This window comes from Falco cherrug, chromosome 4 (assembly GCF_023634085.1).
Source record: "Falco cherrug isolate bFalChe1 chromosome 4, bFalChe1.pri, whole genome shotgun sequence".
NCBI lineage: Eukaryota > Metazoa > Chordata > Aves > Falconiformes > Falconidae > Falco > Falco cherrug.
In genome coordinates, this window is record NC_073700.1 from 18,507,580 (window position 1) to 18,521,350 (window position 13,771).

At 47.3% G+C, this 13,771-nt stretch overlaps 1 protein-coding gene across 5 annotated transcripts in view; it reads right to left on the bottom strand.

Annotated features, from left to right (window-relative positions):
- FRMD4B (FERM domain containing 4B) overlaps window positions 1-13,771 on the bottom strand; it is a 138,488-nt gene that overhangs the window by 34,939 nt on the left and 89,778 nt on the right. For all 5 annotated transcript variants that reach the window (XM_055708650.1, XM_055708647.1, XM_055708648.1 and 2 more), the window contains 2 exons: window positions 10,444-10,500; window positions 9,433-9,455 (listed from right to left, as the gene is read on the bottom strand). In XM_055708650.1, the coding sequence (XP_055564625.1) occupies window positions 9,433-9,455; window positions 10,444-10,500 (80 nt within the window). The remainder of the gene's footprint in view (window positions 1-9,432; window positions 9,456-10,443; window positions 10,501-13,771) is intronic.

Here is a 13,771-nt window from a genome sequence, read left to right on the forward strand (position 1 = left end):
CATAACACTTTATAAGGTAGGAATTTATCACTGGGGAAAGTGCACTCACTGCATAGTGGTTGTGCTCTACTCTCGAAGCCTCCTGACCTCACACAAATACTTACTCTTGTGTTGCTATGTGATCGTTAGAATAAGTCACTCCTGAGTCTTTCTAAATGTCACAATTTTATGTTCGGTTAATTCTTAAAATGAATTTTAAGCACACCATAGACAGAACTTAGAGTAGCCTTGTTTTTAAAAGTTATCGACCAACCTCCTAAGTTAACCTGAAAGTTATTTCATGGACACCTACAAATCAGCAAATGATTCTGAGAATTGCATGAGAGATACAAGGCAATGTGGAGCTTCACAGCTAAAGGACAATACAATATTACCCTGCATCATCAAGATGCTTCAAAATCTTTTTGTTATATTTAGAGCTAGCGAAATAAATACACAGAAACAGCACACAATTAGACTAGACACTTGAAAGCTTGACAATCTTAAGTTTTCAGAGGGCTGGTCAGGTTACTCAGATGATGTTAGTAATGGCCCTATTTCTCCAGGATAACCACTGAATTCCTCTGCTATCTGATTACAAGCAATGCTGTAACGGTACAAGAACATCCCATGTTGCTGCCCATACCCCAGCCCGGTCCTAAAGTGACTTTCTAAAGTGACCAGGCTTAGGATAGCATCACCAAAGCCTCCAAGGTGCTCCCATTCCATATGTTCACAGACGAGAGAGGGCAACACGGACCATCACTCTGCAGCTGGACTGCTCCAGCAACAGGTGATTTCCCTGTAGGCTGTTGTTTTGTTTAAAAATAAATGGAAGGGCAGAGCGTGGCAACCTCACACTCCCATGGAGGCTGGACTGCCTTTCAGGGTACCACGAGGAACAGGTGGGAGGAGGAAGCAGCAAGGCAGTGGAGTGGGGGGAAAAATGCACAGGGTTAAAAATGCAAGAGAAAAAAAGACTGGGGGTGGAAGAGAGAGCAGGGAGGGTATGGGGAGAGCCGATGGATTTAGCAGCTTTTGAGTATGTTGGAGCAGCAGGAACTTGGCAGCAGGATTTTGAAAACAGGCTCTCTGACAAATCCTCTTTTGTGACAAATGCCAGACGTTTCCCATCATTTCCCAACCTTTCAGTTTATGGTCTGCTGGCACACTCAAGAAAGTTATTTTTCTATTGAAGGAAGACCAGGATCTGGAAAGACCACGAACAAGGGGCTCCCATTGGCATGGGACAGCCGGAGCCCAAACGTTGCCCCCCCGGCCAGCGGGGAGCTTTGCTGGGGCAGGGCTGCAAAGTCTGCCACTTGAACACCAGATAGGGACCGCCTGCTCACAGAGGTATTTGAAGGAGCATTTTTAAGAGCCTTCCAAACCCCATACGTGAAAAGGAACACGATAAGCAGTGCAGATGGCTTTTTCAATGCCAGGTTTGTCATGCATCTACGCCGCAGCCGTGCTGTGGGTTCCCATGCTGTGCTGCACCAACAGCTTTACTTTCACAGCTCCAGAGGGACCCGCAACAAACACACAGCGTGGCTGGGGCTGGGCATCCCTCTCCCACACTCGGCACAGGCTGGACCATAGCCTTGGACCTCCAGACCTGACCTCCAGCTCCAGCCCTGCTCCTTTAGGATAATTTTTCTGCTTCCTGAGCCCTGTCCAACTCAGAAGGCAGCAGCAGTGCCTACTGTTCTCACGGGGGTCTGGTGACCCTGCTCATTGGCTTTTGGAAGATGGATCAAAAGCACCAAGGAAAAAGCAACATTTCTCAGATCAGCTGTATGCATGCACCTCTCTGCCTGGGACATGGGGACTGGACAAATGCGAACATGACCTGCTCCCAGAGCCACCCTGGCTCTGGGAAATTCATATATACACTTTGCAGTTGAGGAATGGGGTTCCAAGGAAGCAGTTCTCCTTGAACTAGAAGAAGGTTCAAGAAAGAAGCTACAGAAAACCTGTGACCTGAATCTGCCCTAAATTCTCAAGTCTTCTTTTACAGCTCTTGCTGTGAAATATGAATATTCTGAGGATAAAACCCTCTGGTCCTTGCACACCACAGCTCCCACCAGTGATGGCCCGCAGTCCCATGGATCTGGCGCAGTACATCCACGTTCCCAGAGCTGCTCAGCCGTACCAACGGCACGTGCTGGCAGTGCTGCTCTCAGACCAGACGGGAAGCAGAACAGCTCTGCTTTACCTGGGGATTTACTGCAGAGCCAAAGATGACTATTCCCAGTTGATACAACGCTTGAAGGATCCCAAACCCTTCCTCACAACAACAGACTGTTATTTCTAATGTTCAGGCTTTCTTCCTGTTCACACAAAAGTCAGCTTAGCCATATTAGCGGTGGGGTTTTCGCATGTCTGACTACAGCAGCACAGTGTAAAGCTTGTTATCACAGCCCTGCATGCTGATACAGAGATACATGGAACCACAAGAAAAATAACGTATCCAAATAATGATAAAGGCCTCACAAATCTGCAAAAGCAAAAAAGCTGAGACTGAAAAGTTGTCGTTCCATTTCCTCAAAGCACAAATTACACCCCACGTGATACATCCCAACCACCATGGGAAGGAAAAGCAAGAGATATTTATTTTTGCTTTTTTAAAGCAAGGATGTTGTTTGGAGTCAGACCAGAGCCCAAATTCCTGCTCACAGCTGATGGTGCAAGACTGGAAAAGCTCTCAGTAGACCAAAGTTTTCCTGATTTTCAACAGAAAGGAGTTGAATACCTTATAATGCAAAAGCCATGAAATTTAATTTTACAACAGGAAAAAGCAATGTGTTTTAATGCTGAACCTGTGTTTGAGGGAATGTTTAGGGACAAGGAGGACAGCATGTTTCACCTAAGGCTGCGGATGCCATGACGCTACTCCAAGGCTAACAACTACGACAGCAACATTGTCCCCTGCACAGGACGCAGCTTAGGGGATAATGAATTTTTCTGGCACCATGCTTGCCTTGTCTCCTACCTGCTTGGGATGCAGAGCACACGCAGAAGCCCTCTCTAGGGGGCTGGGTTGTACCACTACAGCACTGCCTCTCTGAGTTAAAAGTGCCTTAACAGAAAATAAAGAAAAGACTGTGGAGGGACAATTAAAGAGGACAAAACACAACCACCTCTTTGCTGCCCCTCAAGAAACTGTATGAATGTCACACATATGAAATCTGTAAGTGCATGTACCTCACCAAATCACCATCATTATGTATTGATATTAAAAGTTACACTGCCATACATAAGCAGTAAATCCCATGAGATCAGATTATTAAGTTACTGAAAACATCCTTTTTTCCCTGCTTCATCTAATTCTTTTTGCTCATTTCACCCACAGTGCTTCCACCTAATTCATCTGCTATTTGAGAAGCAATTCCTCGACAGTCCTTACAGAACTGCTGTAAAATAGGAAATGGTAAAAAATCCCATTAAAATAACATAATTGCAATGACTATGTATGCTTTGGTCTGCCCTGAACTGAATCTACAAGTCGCACCAGTAGAAAAAAACACCTCTTGCTGTTAAAAAGTCTAGCAGAAAATTAGGGTCTTAACTCCATATTTTTTTCACAATTACACCTAGTTTACACAGTGAACTTCCACTTTTTATTGAAAAGTAACACACCAAGAGAGAACATTTTCACCTCAGAACTGCTGCCTAAATGCTCAGGGATGATGTTCAGCAGCTCCTTCCCCCCCCTGCCCTTTGCCCACTGCCTTGCCTCAGCCACCCATTCCTCATGGTACCCAAAAACCAAACTGCAGTGACTTGAGAAGAAAAGCAAGATTTGCACACTGCTAGAGAAAAATTACTAGTTTCAGCCAGCTTTCTTTGAAGAGGATATAAAATTCAGTTAAGCAGAGCGCTCTTTGGGGAAGTGGGTATCTGATATCTGTCAAGTAGCGGATTTGTCATCATTGTATGAAATAAATAGCAAACATAACTTTCCTTAAACTTGCTAATTTACTACCTTGGTTCATTAGACCTTCCCAAATAAAGTGAAATAAATAATCACCCCCCTCAGCGAACAGGCCCCAAGTTAATAAATCTTCGCTCATCTTCTTTCAAATTAGTTGTTTATTGCAAAAGTGTGAGCTCAGGAAAGCGCACAGCTGGGTTTGACGGAGGCAGAGTTAATGGTTCATGGAGCAAGCACCTGGCAAAGATTTTTAAAGAAAAAGCGTGCAGAGTCAAAGCTGAAAGGCAAAACACACCATGACTCACTTGGCAAACAAGCAGCCGTGGCGCACCAGGAGCACAACCCCAGCACCAGTGCCGAGCACTGATTTACAGCAAGGCAGACACAGCCCACGGGGAGCTGTGGCTTACACTAGAGAAAGCCTCTGTAAATATCAGTGCATGGAAAAGAAAATCAAAACCTAAACCACAGTGCTACTTATAACAGGCACCAGATGGATGCCCTAAGAGCGAACCCTATGGTGAGCCAACACCTCTTTTCTATCACCCACTGTTACATGTAGAAGGAAATCCTTGGCAGCTGAGAGAGGCACCTAGACCATGCTCAGGTCTTCAGCCTCCCTGCGTCAGACCAGCACGGGCATCTCCTTGTAAGTCATCCCCAAACGCAGTGGCTCTGGAAAAGAGCTTCCAGTGAACAGCTCACAACTGGTCTCCTTCACCAACAGGGCAGCGGAAGGGGAGCAGGTCTGTGGAGCAAAAGGGGACCAGACACCCACACTGTACCCATTTCAGGGCTTTCTTTAGGTCAGCTCTAGCCTGGCCCCATCGCCTGAGCACCTCTTAGTGCTGGGACACACTAGGTGGGCTCCATCCATGCCACACGGACCCACCTTGAGCCCTCTGAGACCTCTCCAGGATGCAAACCGGAGAGAGGGGAGTAGGAACAACTGGGAGCTTTGGTCCAAATTTGTCTTTCTGCTCCGACCCCAGCCCTGGACATGGCCACACATGGAGTTCTGGTCATATGGACCTGGTGAGATTTCCAAAAACAGGCTGGACAAGCCACCGCTAGAAAATCTCAGGTGTGTCCTCCATCTGAAGCTACCTTAATCTTGGGGTAAGCAGTATAGCGAACAGGTGCTTTGTTATCAGAGAATTACTAACTTCTTTCAAGCAGCTATTTGCCAGCACTGCCCGCGTTACCATTTACACATTCTTTCCTACCAAAAGGTTTTCCAAATTGTTTGGCAAAACAGTCATCTTCCCCAGTAAATGCTACTCAAAAATCTAATAGTGAGATACACTCTTAATTAGGAGCAAGCTGTTAATACCAGTTTTCTGCACCAAGACCAGGCACTTCATTTTTTCCTCAGTAAAGTTTTTAAATTCAGGAGTCTCTGAACCAATTGCTCCATAGCTGCAGTTTGCAGAGGTATCTTTCACACAAACCTTTTCCTTTTACAAACGGCATTTATCACCCACATAATGATAAACCTGGTGCCTCGCACATGTCAGCTATCAGGAATTCATTATTTAGTCTGTGTTATGTTATACCAGTCGGGAGTTATCTTTGCAGCCCACAGGCCAGAATCAAAATTGAATGTGTCAGCTATTTAAAGAAAATGGAAGCCCTCCTCCAGCAATTTAATTAACTTTCAGGGAGCACGGCTGGGTTTCAGTCCTGGAAATGTTACGGGAGAAAATACGATCCAGGATTACCAGTCAGAAAAACTTTTAAAAAGTTACCTCCCTTACACAGTCCCTGTAGCTACTCTGACTTTAATAAACATTTTTCTAATGCTAGAAGGACAGTATTTAGGAAGTCTCAGTTATAAACTGTCTCTTTCATCAAACCACTAAGAAAAATGATACTATATACTGTTATTGTACAGCATATTCGAGGGCAGATACTTCGTCTGTAAACTAAATACAGCTAAATCATTTGTTTCCCAAGGAGGCAGGAACTCTATGTTGTATATTTACACAATGAATAATTACCAGACTGATCTATTGTTTCGCTTGCCTGCCAAGAGATTAGCTTTCTTTAAAATTTAAATAAAATTTCAAAAATTGATAGAATATGGACTTTTTTCCCCAAAAAATTGAGCCATGCCAGAAGCTGCAACTTGAATCAAATTCTCCTTCTAGAACTCTTGCATAGTTTAAAAATCACAATTTTGTAAAACCAGGCTTGCAGCTTTTTCTGTTTCATGTGCAAATACAAGCAGAGGAGCGCAATTAACTAATGCAGAGTTTCAAAACTGCTTTTAATGACTAATACTTTGCTTGAGGATCTTATTACAGGAGCTAGAGAAGAACTGATGGGAATTCATTTAAACAGAGAAGCAGCCAGCTAGAAGCCATACACGAGTTGTGAAAAACAAACATGAGCAAAGCGTTACATCCCTCCTCTCGAGCAAAACTGCCTTCCTGTGCAAGCACTGGGCACGAGAGCCACAGACTTGGAGCATCCCAGGCTTGCCAGGAACACCAGAGCTGCAAGACTCTCGGGAGGAACTGCTCTGCCCATGGCAGCCCCAACACTGTCCCATGCAAGGGGCAAAGGAATGCTGCCCCGAGTGCCCCTGCAACGTGTTCTTCATCACATACAGGGGGTAATTACTTTGCCTGGGATTGCCAGTTCAGTAAACAGGAAAAGAAACCGGGTGTGCGGTGAGCTATACCAACCGTGATCCACCACCACCTTCATTAATCATTCCTCCTGCAGTCCACAGTCATTTCAGACTGCCTTTGGGAAACCAGAGCTGTCCAGACCAGGCACATGTGCAATGGACATGCTGTGGGTACAATTCTGAAGCACGTACTTCAGTTTTATCAAGATGTCTTAAAAGCCAGGGTCCTCTCAAAGCAGGACTTGGGTGGTTTACCTTGCATAAAGCCTCTCTCCAAACGATAAGGTGCATACTCTTCTCTGAACAGCCCAGCTCAGGACCCCAGGGTCCTACTGTAAACCACCTGCAAGAGCCAAACCCCAAAGACCCTGATATTTTCATGCTGCCGGTGTGAAGTCCCTCCAGAGTGACCTTTGTGGTGCGGAAATCAAAAGTTTTTACTTTCTCCGAGTGCCCATGCATGAGGTTTGCTCACTGAAAATAAACAGATTTCAAAAGAATGTGCTCACCCACTCAGCACGGCACAGGGGAGGGTGTTTCTCAGGAGATTGCTGCTCTCTGCCATCAAGACTTTATCTGAGAATTTGAGCAGCGGATTGGGAAAGGGGTTACTGCAGAGCCGCAGGACTTTGAAGCGTTTGGACCCTGATACCGACCTGCCTGTTCCCAGTTAAAGCCAGTGGGCATGCCACACTGTGACCCCACTACTGGACGTGTCCCCATGGAAAAGCTCCCTGGGGGATGTGTGAAAAATCAGCCAAGCAGAGATCACCAGCGTTGTCCGGACTGGCCCATTTTTTCACTTCCAGAAAGCTAATCTCTAGGACTTCAGGCAATTCCTGTATTTACCTGCATTCACTCCACACTAATCCGATATAAAACAAAAAAGGAACTTGTGTGCTCTCACGTAAGCAGAAATGGTGCAAGAGTCACATTCCGAAAAGTGATTCAAGGCGGAATGGCCAGACAACAGCAAACAACGCATGCACCAACCCCGGCCACAGCAAACGGAGGCGACCACGCGCACAAGTGGCACTGCTGCAAGAACCTGTGCCTTGTATCACAGCAAGCGTGGCAGGGGAGGCCAGTCCTGCAGTATCTTTGTTAAGATATGCTGGTAATTAAGCTAGTGCTTTATCAGCAGTAGCCCAAAGGACCACTTGTGACACATAAAATGAAATTCCTTCACTCCTGGTGTGCTCGCTAGCCCTGGGACAGCTGGCTGTGCTCATTTGCTACGGAGGCATAACATATGTTTTGTTTAACAGAGGAAACAATTGCTGCGGCTATTTTCATGCAACTGTTAGGGGAAGAGCTATGCTTGAAAATCACACTTGTGGGCAGAGTATTCTTCCCTCCAGTTTTCTTTAAATACTTCTGAAGGTAACCATGGGCAATCCACTCCTTGCAATATGTCCGCAGAGGCACGGAAAATAACCACAGACCCAGATCTTGGGCATGTGAAGCAATGCTTACAAACCTATTTATGGCAAATGATAAGGAGTCAGTGCTAAGTTTAAGCCACGTAAGGGAGGTTTTCACCACAAAGAGAGTTTTTAACCTTAACCCCTTTTCTTGAGAATTGACAGCATGTGCCACCAGCTGCTACAGCTTAACAAGTTCGTTCTTGTAAAGTGAACAGCAGTTGTCTGGTGATCTGTGCCTAAACTGAGTTAAGCTTGGGGCATCATAGGGTGTCCCTGTGAGATCAGGCAAGATGAGCAGTTTTTCTGGAGAAAAATACAGCATGCTGCAGCTATAAGCAATATACTGTGGGTCACAAAGCAGGTCTACACGTGAACACAAACAGAAATTGTCTCTGCAGCCAGCCCACCCGGTTGATCTCAGTCACAAGGACATCTTTTCCTCCCTGCAGGCATGACAGCATGCCAACAAAAAGAAGGAGGTTGTGATGGACTTCACAGAGCATGTCCATCAGCGGAGAAGGACTGGCACCTAGAGAAGAAAGGGTCTCAGGCAGGAGGACTGGCACTCACTTGACAACTGCACACTGAAGGAAAAGAGAGTCACGTCACTTTGGCAGTCAGATGTGACTTGCTCCCCGTGTTTGGGCAGATAGCTCTTCACCGAGCCGTTTCAAAGCACGGTTCTTGAAAGCCATTGTAGCTAAAGCACAAAACACACCTCTCTTCCCATATGGAAACTCAGCAAGTAGTCAAATATTAACCTGACCAGAGCCAACCCTCTGATTTTTTATTTGCTTAGTGAGCTGTTCCTAATAGAAGGTCTTTTCCCCTGGCTCTAACAGGTCGGGGTGCGACCCCACCCCCTCCCCGCAGCCAGTTAGCATAACCAGTGCGTGGTAGAAAGCCATCTCCAAGGGCAAGCCCAAGCTGATGATACAGCTTTGGACAGCTAAAGCTCAGCAACCGGGTCGCACACCAGCTACAACACAACTGTGGGGTCAGGCACGAGCAGGGAGAGGCTCCGAGGGGCAGCTGCCGAAGCAAGCAGCTCATTGACCTCCGGCACCGGCAGCTGACGGGCTCCACGTCCCTGCACGTGCTGCGGCGCTACGGGCAGGGCTGCCCACACGGGCACAAGCCACAGTGCAAAGCACAGCCTTTCTGGGGTAGGAAAGAGGGGGAACTTCCTCGCCATTCCGCTTTGGCACCCGTGTTCGGGGAGGGGAGCAAAGCAGGACAGCCTGAAAAAGCGTTTTGACTCAGAGCCTGCTCACAAAAGGGATTACTCACCCTGCAGACTCAGATGTTATCCAGCCCAGCAGCGCATTTCACTTTCTTCAGCCACTGCTGGCCGCTGGACTTTACCCCCATTTTTGATTGTTTGCAATACAATGCCAACACAGAAAAACACATCCATCAAGCACACCAGTATTAGAAAGGAAAAATGTTATTACCTGGAATAGTCCCCTTTAGCTTCCTACAATTGAAAAACAGTGACAGAATTAAAACATGATCTCTTCAAAAGTCCTTGCTTTTCCCAGCATTGTTCACTTCCCCACTCCCACAGCTCTGCAGCCGCATCCTGACCCCAGTTCCACTCGGCGCAGAGCACGGAGGCTGCCTGCAAGCAGGCACAGAACTTGGCCCTTTACACTTCCAGCTACAGATAATCCAACTACACCGTAAGTAAAACAGCAACCAAAACAGGGATGAATTTCATATTGCAAATCCGATATCACTTTTACTGTACAAGCAGCAAAATACAGCGCTCTCTCCAGCTGGCCGCGGCCAGGGACAGGCTGGCTTTGCAGGGGGGTCGGTAGCTGAGCAAACGCCACTCGCTCGAGATGAAAACAGTTGGGGCAGCTTGAGCCGCTGCAGCTTTGCTGTAGTGTCAGTGTTGGTGACATTTTGTCACCAACAGCGCAACAAGGAAAAATCCCGGTGTTTTAAAGGTCAAATTTTATTTCTTAAAAAGCAGTAAATAACCCCCTTGTTTTAACGTTAATATCAAAATCTGTATTTTTGTTTAAAAAAATTAAAATAAGAGTTTAACTCTTGAGTACAACAAAACTTGATAAAGGAAAAACTGACATCGCATATTTCAACATAACAGACATATCAAAAACGTATGCTCTAAGACTCACAGGCATAACAGTAAATTTAGCTACAATATTGTACTTGTTTCTTCCCAGATCTCCCGAAAGTATTTAAATTAGAACAGGTGACAAGTGGATGGAAGCCTACCCAAATAAATGCCTTCCCTTGATGAGTTCTTCCTCTTTCCCTCCCTTTTTCAATTTCAAGCTTTGCACGTAAGTTTTTCCCCCTCTCGCCTATAAGGCGAGCCCCCTCCCCAGGTTTCCCAGCTTTCCGTCCCCCCCGCCCGAGGGATGCTGCAGCGGGCTGGCTGTGCGGGGGGCGCAGCACCCAGCGGGTCCCCGGCAGCCAGACCAGGCACTTACCTGCAGAACCAGGGCTGCCAACTTGAAGACGGTCTCGCTGTCCACCTCGATCTGCCCCTGTGCAGGGAAAGAGCAGAGCATGAGCCGTGCCCGCAGCGCTCCGCACCGCCCCGCGGCGTTCCGCACCGCTCAGACACGGTGCGTCCCGCCCCCGCAGGGCTGGAGCCCCTCCCCGCGGCCCCTGGGCTGCCCCCCCACACCCGCTGTCAGCATGGCAGCGCCTCTCCTCCTCCCGCCAGCGCCTCTCTCGCCCTCGCCGTTTGCTTTGCAAAGCTGCCGGTTATTGCGCTGCGCTGGACGGTACCGCATCCGGCTGTGCGTGCCTCCTCGGGGCCTGATCCTGCACCCCGCAAACACACGACGCACTTGCCGTGGGGCAGGGAGGCAGGGCTGGGTGAGAGAAGGGTATTTTTACGGCTTGAAGCACACCAGCTCCTCAGGGCAGGGATCTGGGTTCTTTGCTGCGAGGTGGTACGCACACCCCTGATGCTAGATAAGTAGTGCTTATCAGTCACAAGGATAGCATAACTCAGCTCCCTTCGCCCCGTGCAGTCCGGATCTTGCAGGCTCCAGGTCTTGCAAGTACCTCAGAGCTGTGGTGCTGCACTCAGAAAAACCGCATGGAGCCCCACGCCTTGACACCACTGCAAAACCTGTCCTGTCCCAGCAGCGCTATGCCCACGCTGGCCTCAGAGGTGTCCAGCTGATAAACGTCAAAACATTGAAACTACACAAAGATCCTTTTTTTTTTTTTCCCTGCTTGCGAGCTTAAGCGCAGTCTTTCAAAGTTAGCTTCTTACCAGCAAAAAAACTGGTCTTGGTTCTATACTTGGACCAGCAGTAACACTGGAAGAGTAGAAGATGCAGTTACACTTGGGCTCTTGGGTTATCAAAGCTACCCCTTATACCTACTGCATCTTGCAAACTGTGTATAAAGGACAAAACTGAGCCCATGAGCCAGCACATGAATACAGAGATTATTTTTTCTCTTATTGACCTTTTGCAAGTGAAGGTGGTAGACATGATGCTTGTCTCCTGCCTCTAAGATCCCAACACATCCTCTGTCCACAAGACCTGTCAGCTGAATGAGGGGACAAAGCAGACTGAAAGTTTGGAAACTTTGGCTGAAATAGTGCCAAAACCAGGGCAGCAGGAAGATCTACAGAATTACATACAGATACAGGGAAATGACATCTCAAAATATATAGAGCACATCTGGAGCTGAGCTAATTTACCACAGCTGCAGGTCTGGCCCACAGAGACTAAATTCAAAAGTGAACAAACAAATAATTCAATTTTCTTGGAAAGGAAGTTTTTTTGCCAGCTTTGTCAATAAAACGTTCCGGCAGCAGCAGCACTCCCCCAGGCTGCTCTGCAGCGGCAGACCAAGAGGAATTTCCCCTTCCCAACAGGTGTGGCAACAGCTATGCAGAAGTAGCCTCCAAAGCATTCCCAGACATTTTATTAGAAGAAGAGGAGAGGCACATCACAAGTTAGGAGGGGAAAAACAAAAAAAGCTTTGAGTTCATCCTTCCTTCAGATCTCTTTCATGTTGATGCTTAAGAAAAAGGGCAAGGATTGCAGCCCAGAAACTCTTCACATAGGTGCAACTTTAAGGCACTTTGTTACTTCCAGGTCTGTATCAGGTTAGTCTTTGTCATGCATCTGAGCTGCCTTTTTTTAAGTCTAAATTGCATCTGCTCAAACAGCCTCTGAGTCCAACTGTGACAGCAGGATTACGGGAGATCAGGTCATCCCAGCACCATGCTCTCCTGCACAGGCAGGCGGGGAACCCAAGCGTGAGAAAGTGCCACTGCAAGGAACCCCTGCTCAGCAGGAAAGACAGGCTCTAGTCAGCAAAGCTGTCCTTGGACCACAAAATCAGGGAAAACAGGGCCAGAAGGGACCTTAAAGCTCATCAAGACCATTCTCCACCCCAAGGCAGAACCAGTACCAGAAAAGTTATCGAGATTTAACTGTCCAAAGGCCCTCGTCTCTTTGCTGCTGGCCCCAAGAAAAACTTTGCAGCACTCTGTGAGCTACTGCAGCCAGCAAGTCTCTGCTGACCCATAGCAATAGCTGCTGTTGGCATTACAGGGATGTTTGGGACTTAATAACCAAGTACCTCTTCACTTTTCATCTTCAAAGCACCTCACAACCATTAACTAATTAGCAATAGCAATTACGAGGCTGCCCTTCTGTGTTTATTTACTTGTTGCTAAAAAATGAGTGTTAAGAAACTCCGGTTACTTTACTAGGCTGCTATGGCATTGCCACAAACATTAAAAGTGATCACACACACCACTGCGTGGAGGGTTTTTGGAAACCAAACATGCTGAAAGGGGACTGCCTTCCTCAGGCAACAAAGTTTCAGTCTTTGCATTCACAGCAAGGGTTTCGCTGTGCCAATGTCTTCCATTTCAAATGCATTCGCTTCGAAGCTGTATTGAGGAGCAAACGGGTAAGGAGATTCTCCCTGAACTGACTTCTCTCAAACAAGGTGCTGAAGGTGTCTTGACCTGAGCAAAGGGGACAAACAGGACACCGCAGGTGCAGGGCTGCCATCACAGCTCTCCAGCTGTTGCAAGCCTCAGGTCAGGGTGGACCAGCCCTAATTACTATCACATACCGTGATAATATTATTTATACACATTATACAATAACAGTGGCAGGAGACTGGGGCCATTCTGAGGGAGGCTCTGCACCAAAAAAAAAAAAAACCCACCCCCCCAAAGACCCATCAGAGAAAGAACTGCCTACCCTTTAAAGGGGCCAAAAAGCAAAGAAATGAGATGCAGGGAGACCAAAGGACTGCCCTGAGGTCATGCAGTAGCTGAGTAGCAGAGCAAGGGTTTGAAGAAAGGGATCCTAAAGCCCAGCTCAGCCTTTGCCTAACAGACTAATGCTATACAAGTGACAAGTCTCTTGGAGCCTGAGCCTGGAATTATTTTCCATCATAGTATAAAATTATTTGCCACCTGGTTCCCCAGTTGGCCATTGCTATAATGCAATCCAGCCCTGCCCTGGGCTGTCAAGGAGTCTGGGCAGCCCTTGGCTTGACACAGATCCATGCAGCAATACACGTCGCTCCGGAGTGCCGAGCCGTGGCTCTCCCTACTCAGGCAATACTTTGGATTTTATGACCATCCTTCAGCCCTAAGGCTGGCGGACAGGGATGTCTGTTTTAGCACTGCTTTAACAGCAAGGTCAAATTTCAAAAATAGAGGGGGAAAATGGCTGCAAGAAGATTAATTTGCAATGCCTGCAGTTGCCAGCGTAATTTAAGCAGAGACTTCAGCGAGCAGGCGGGGGGGTTCTGGGAACCAGG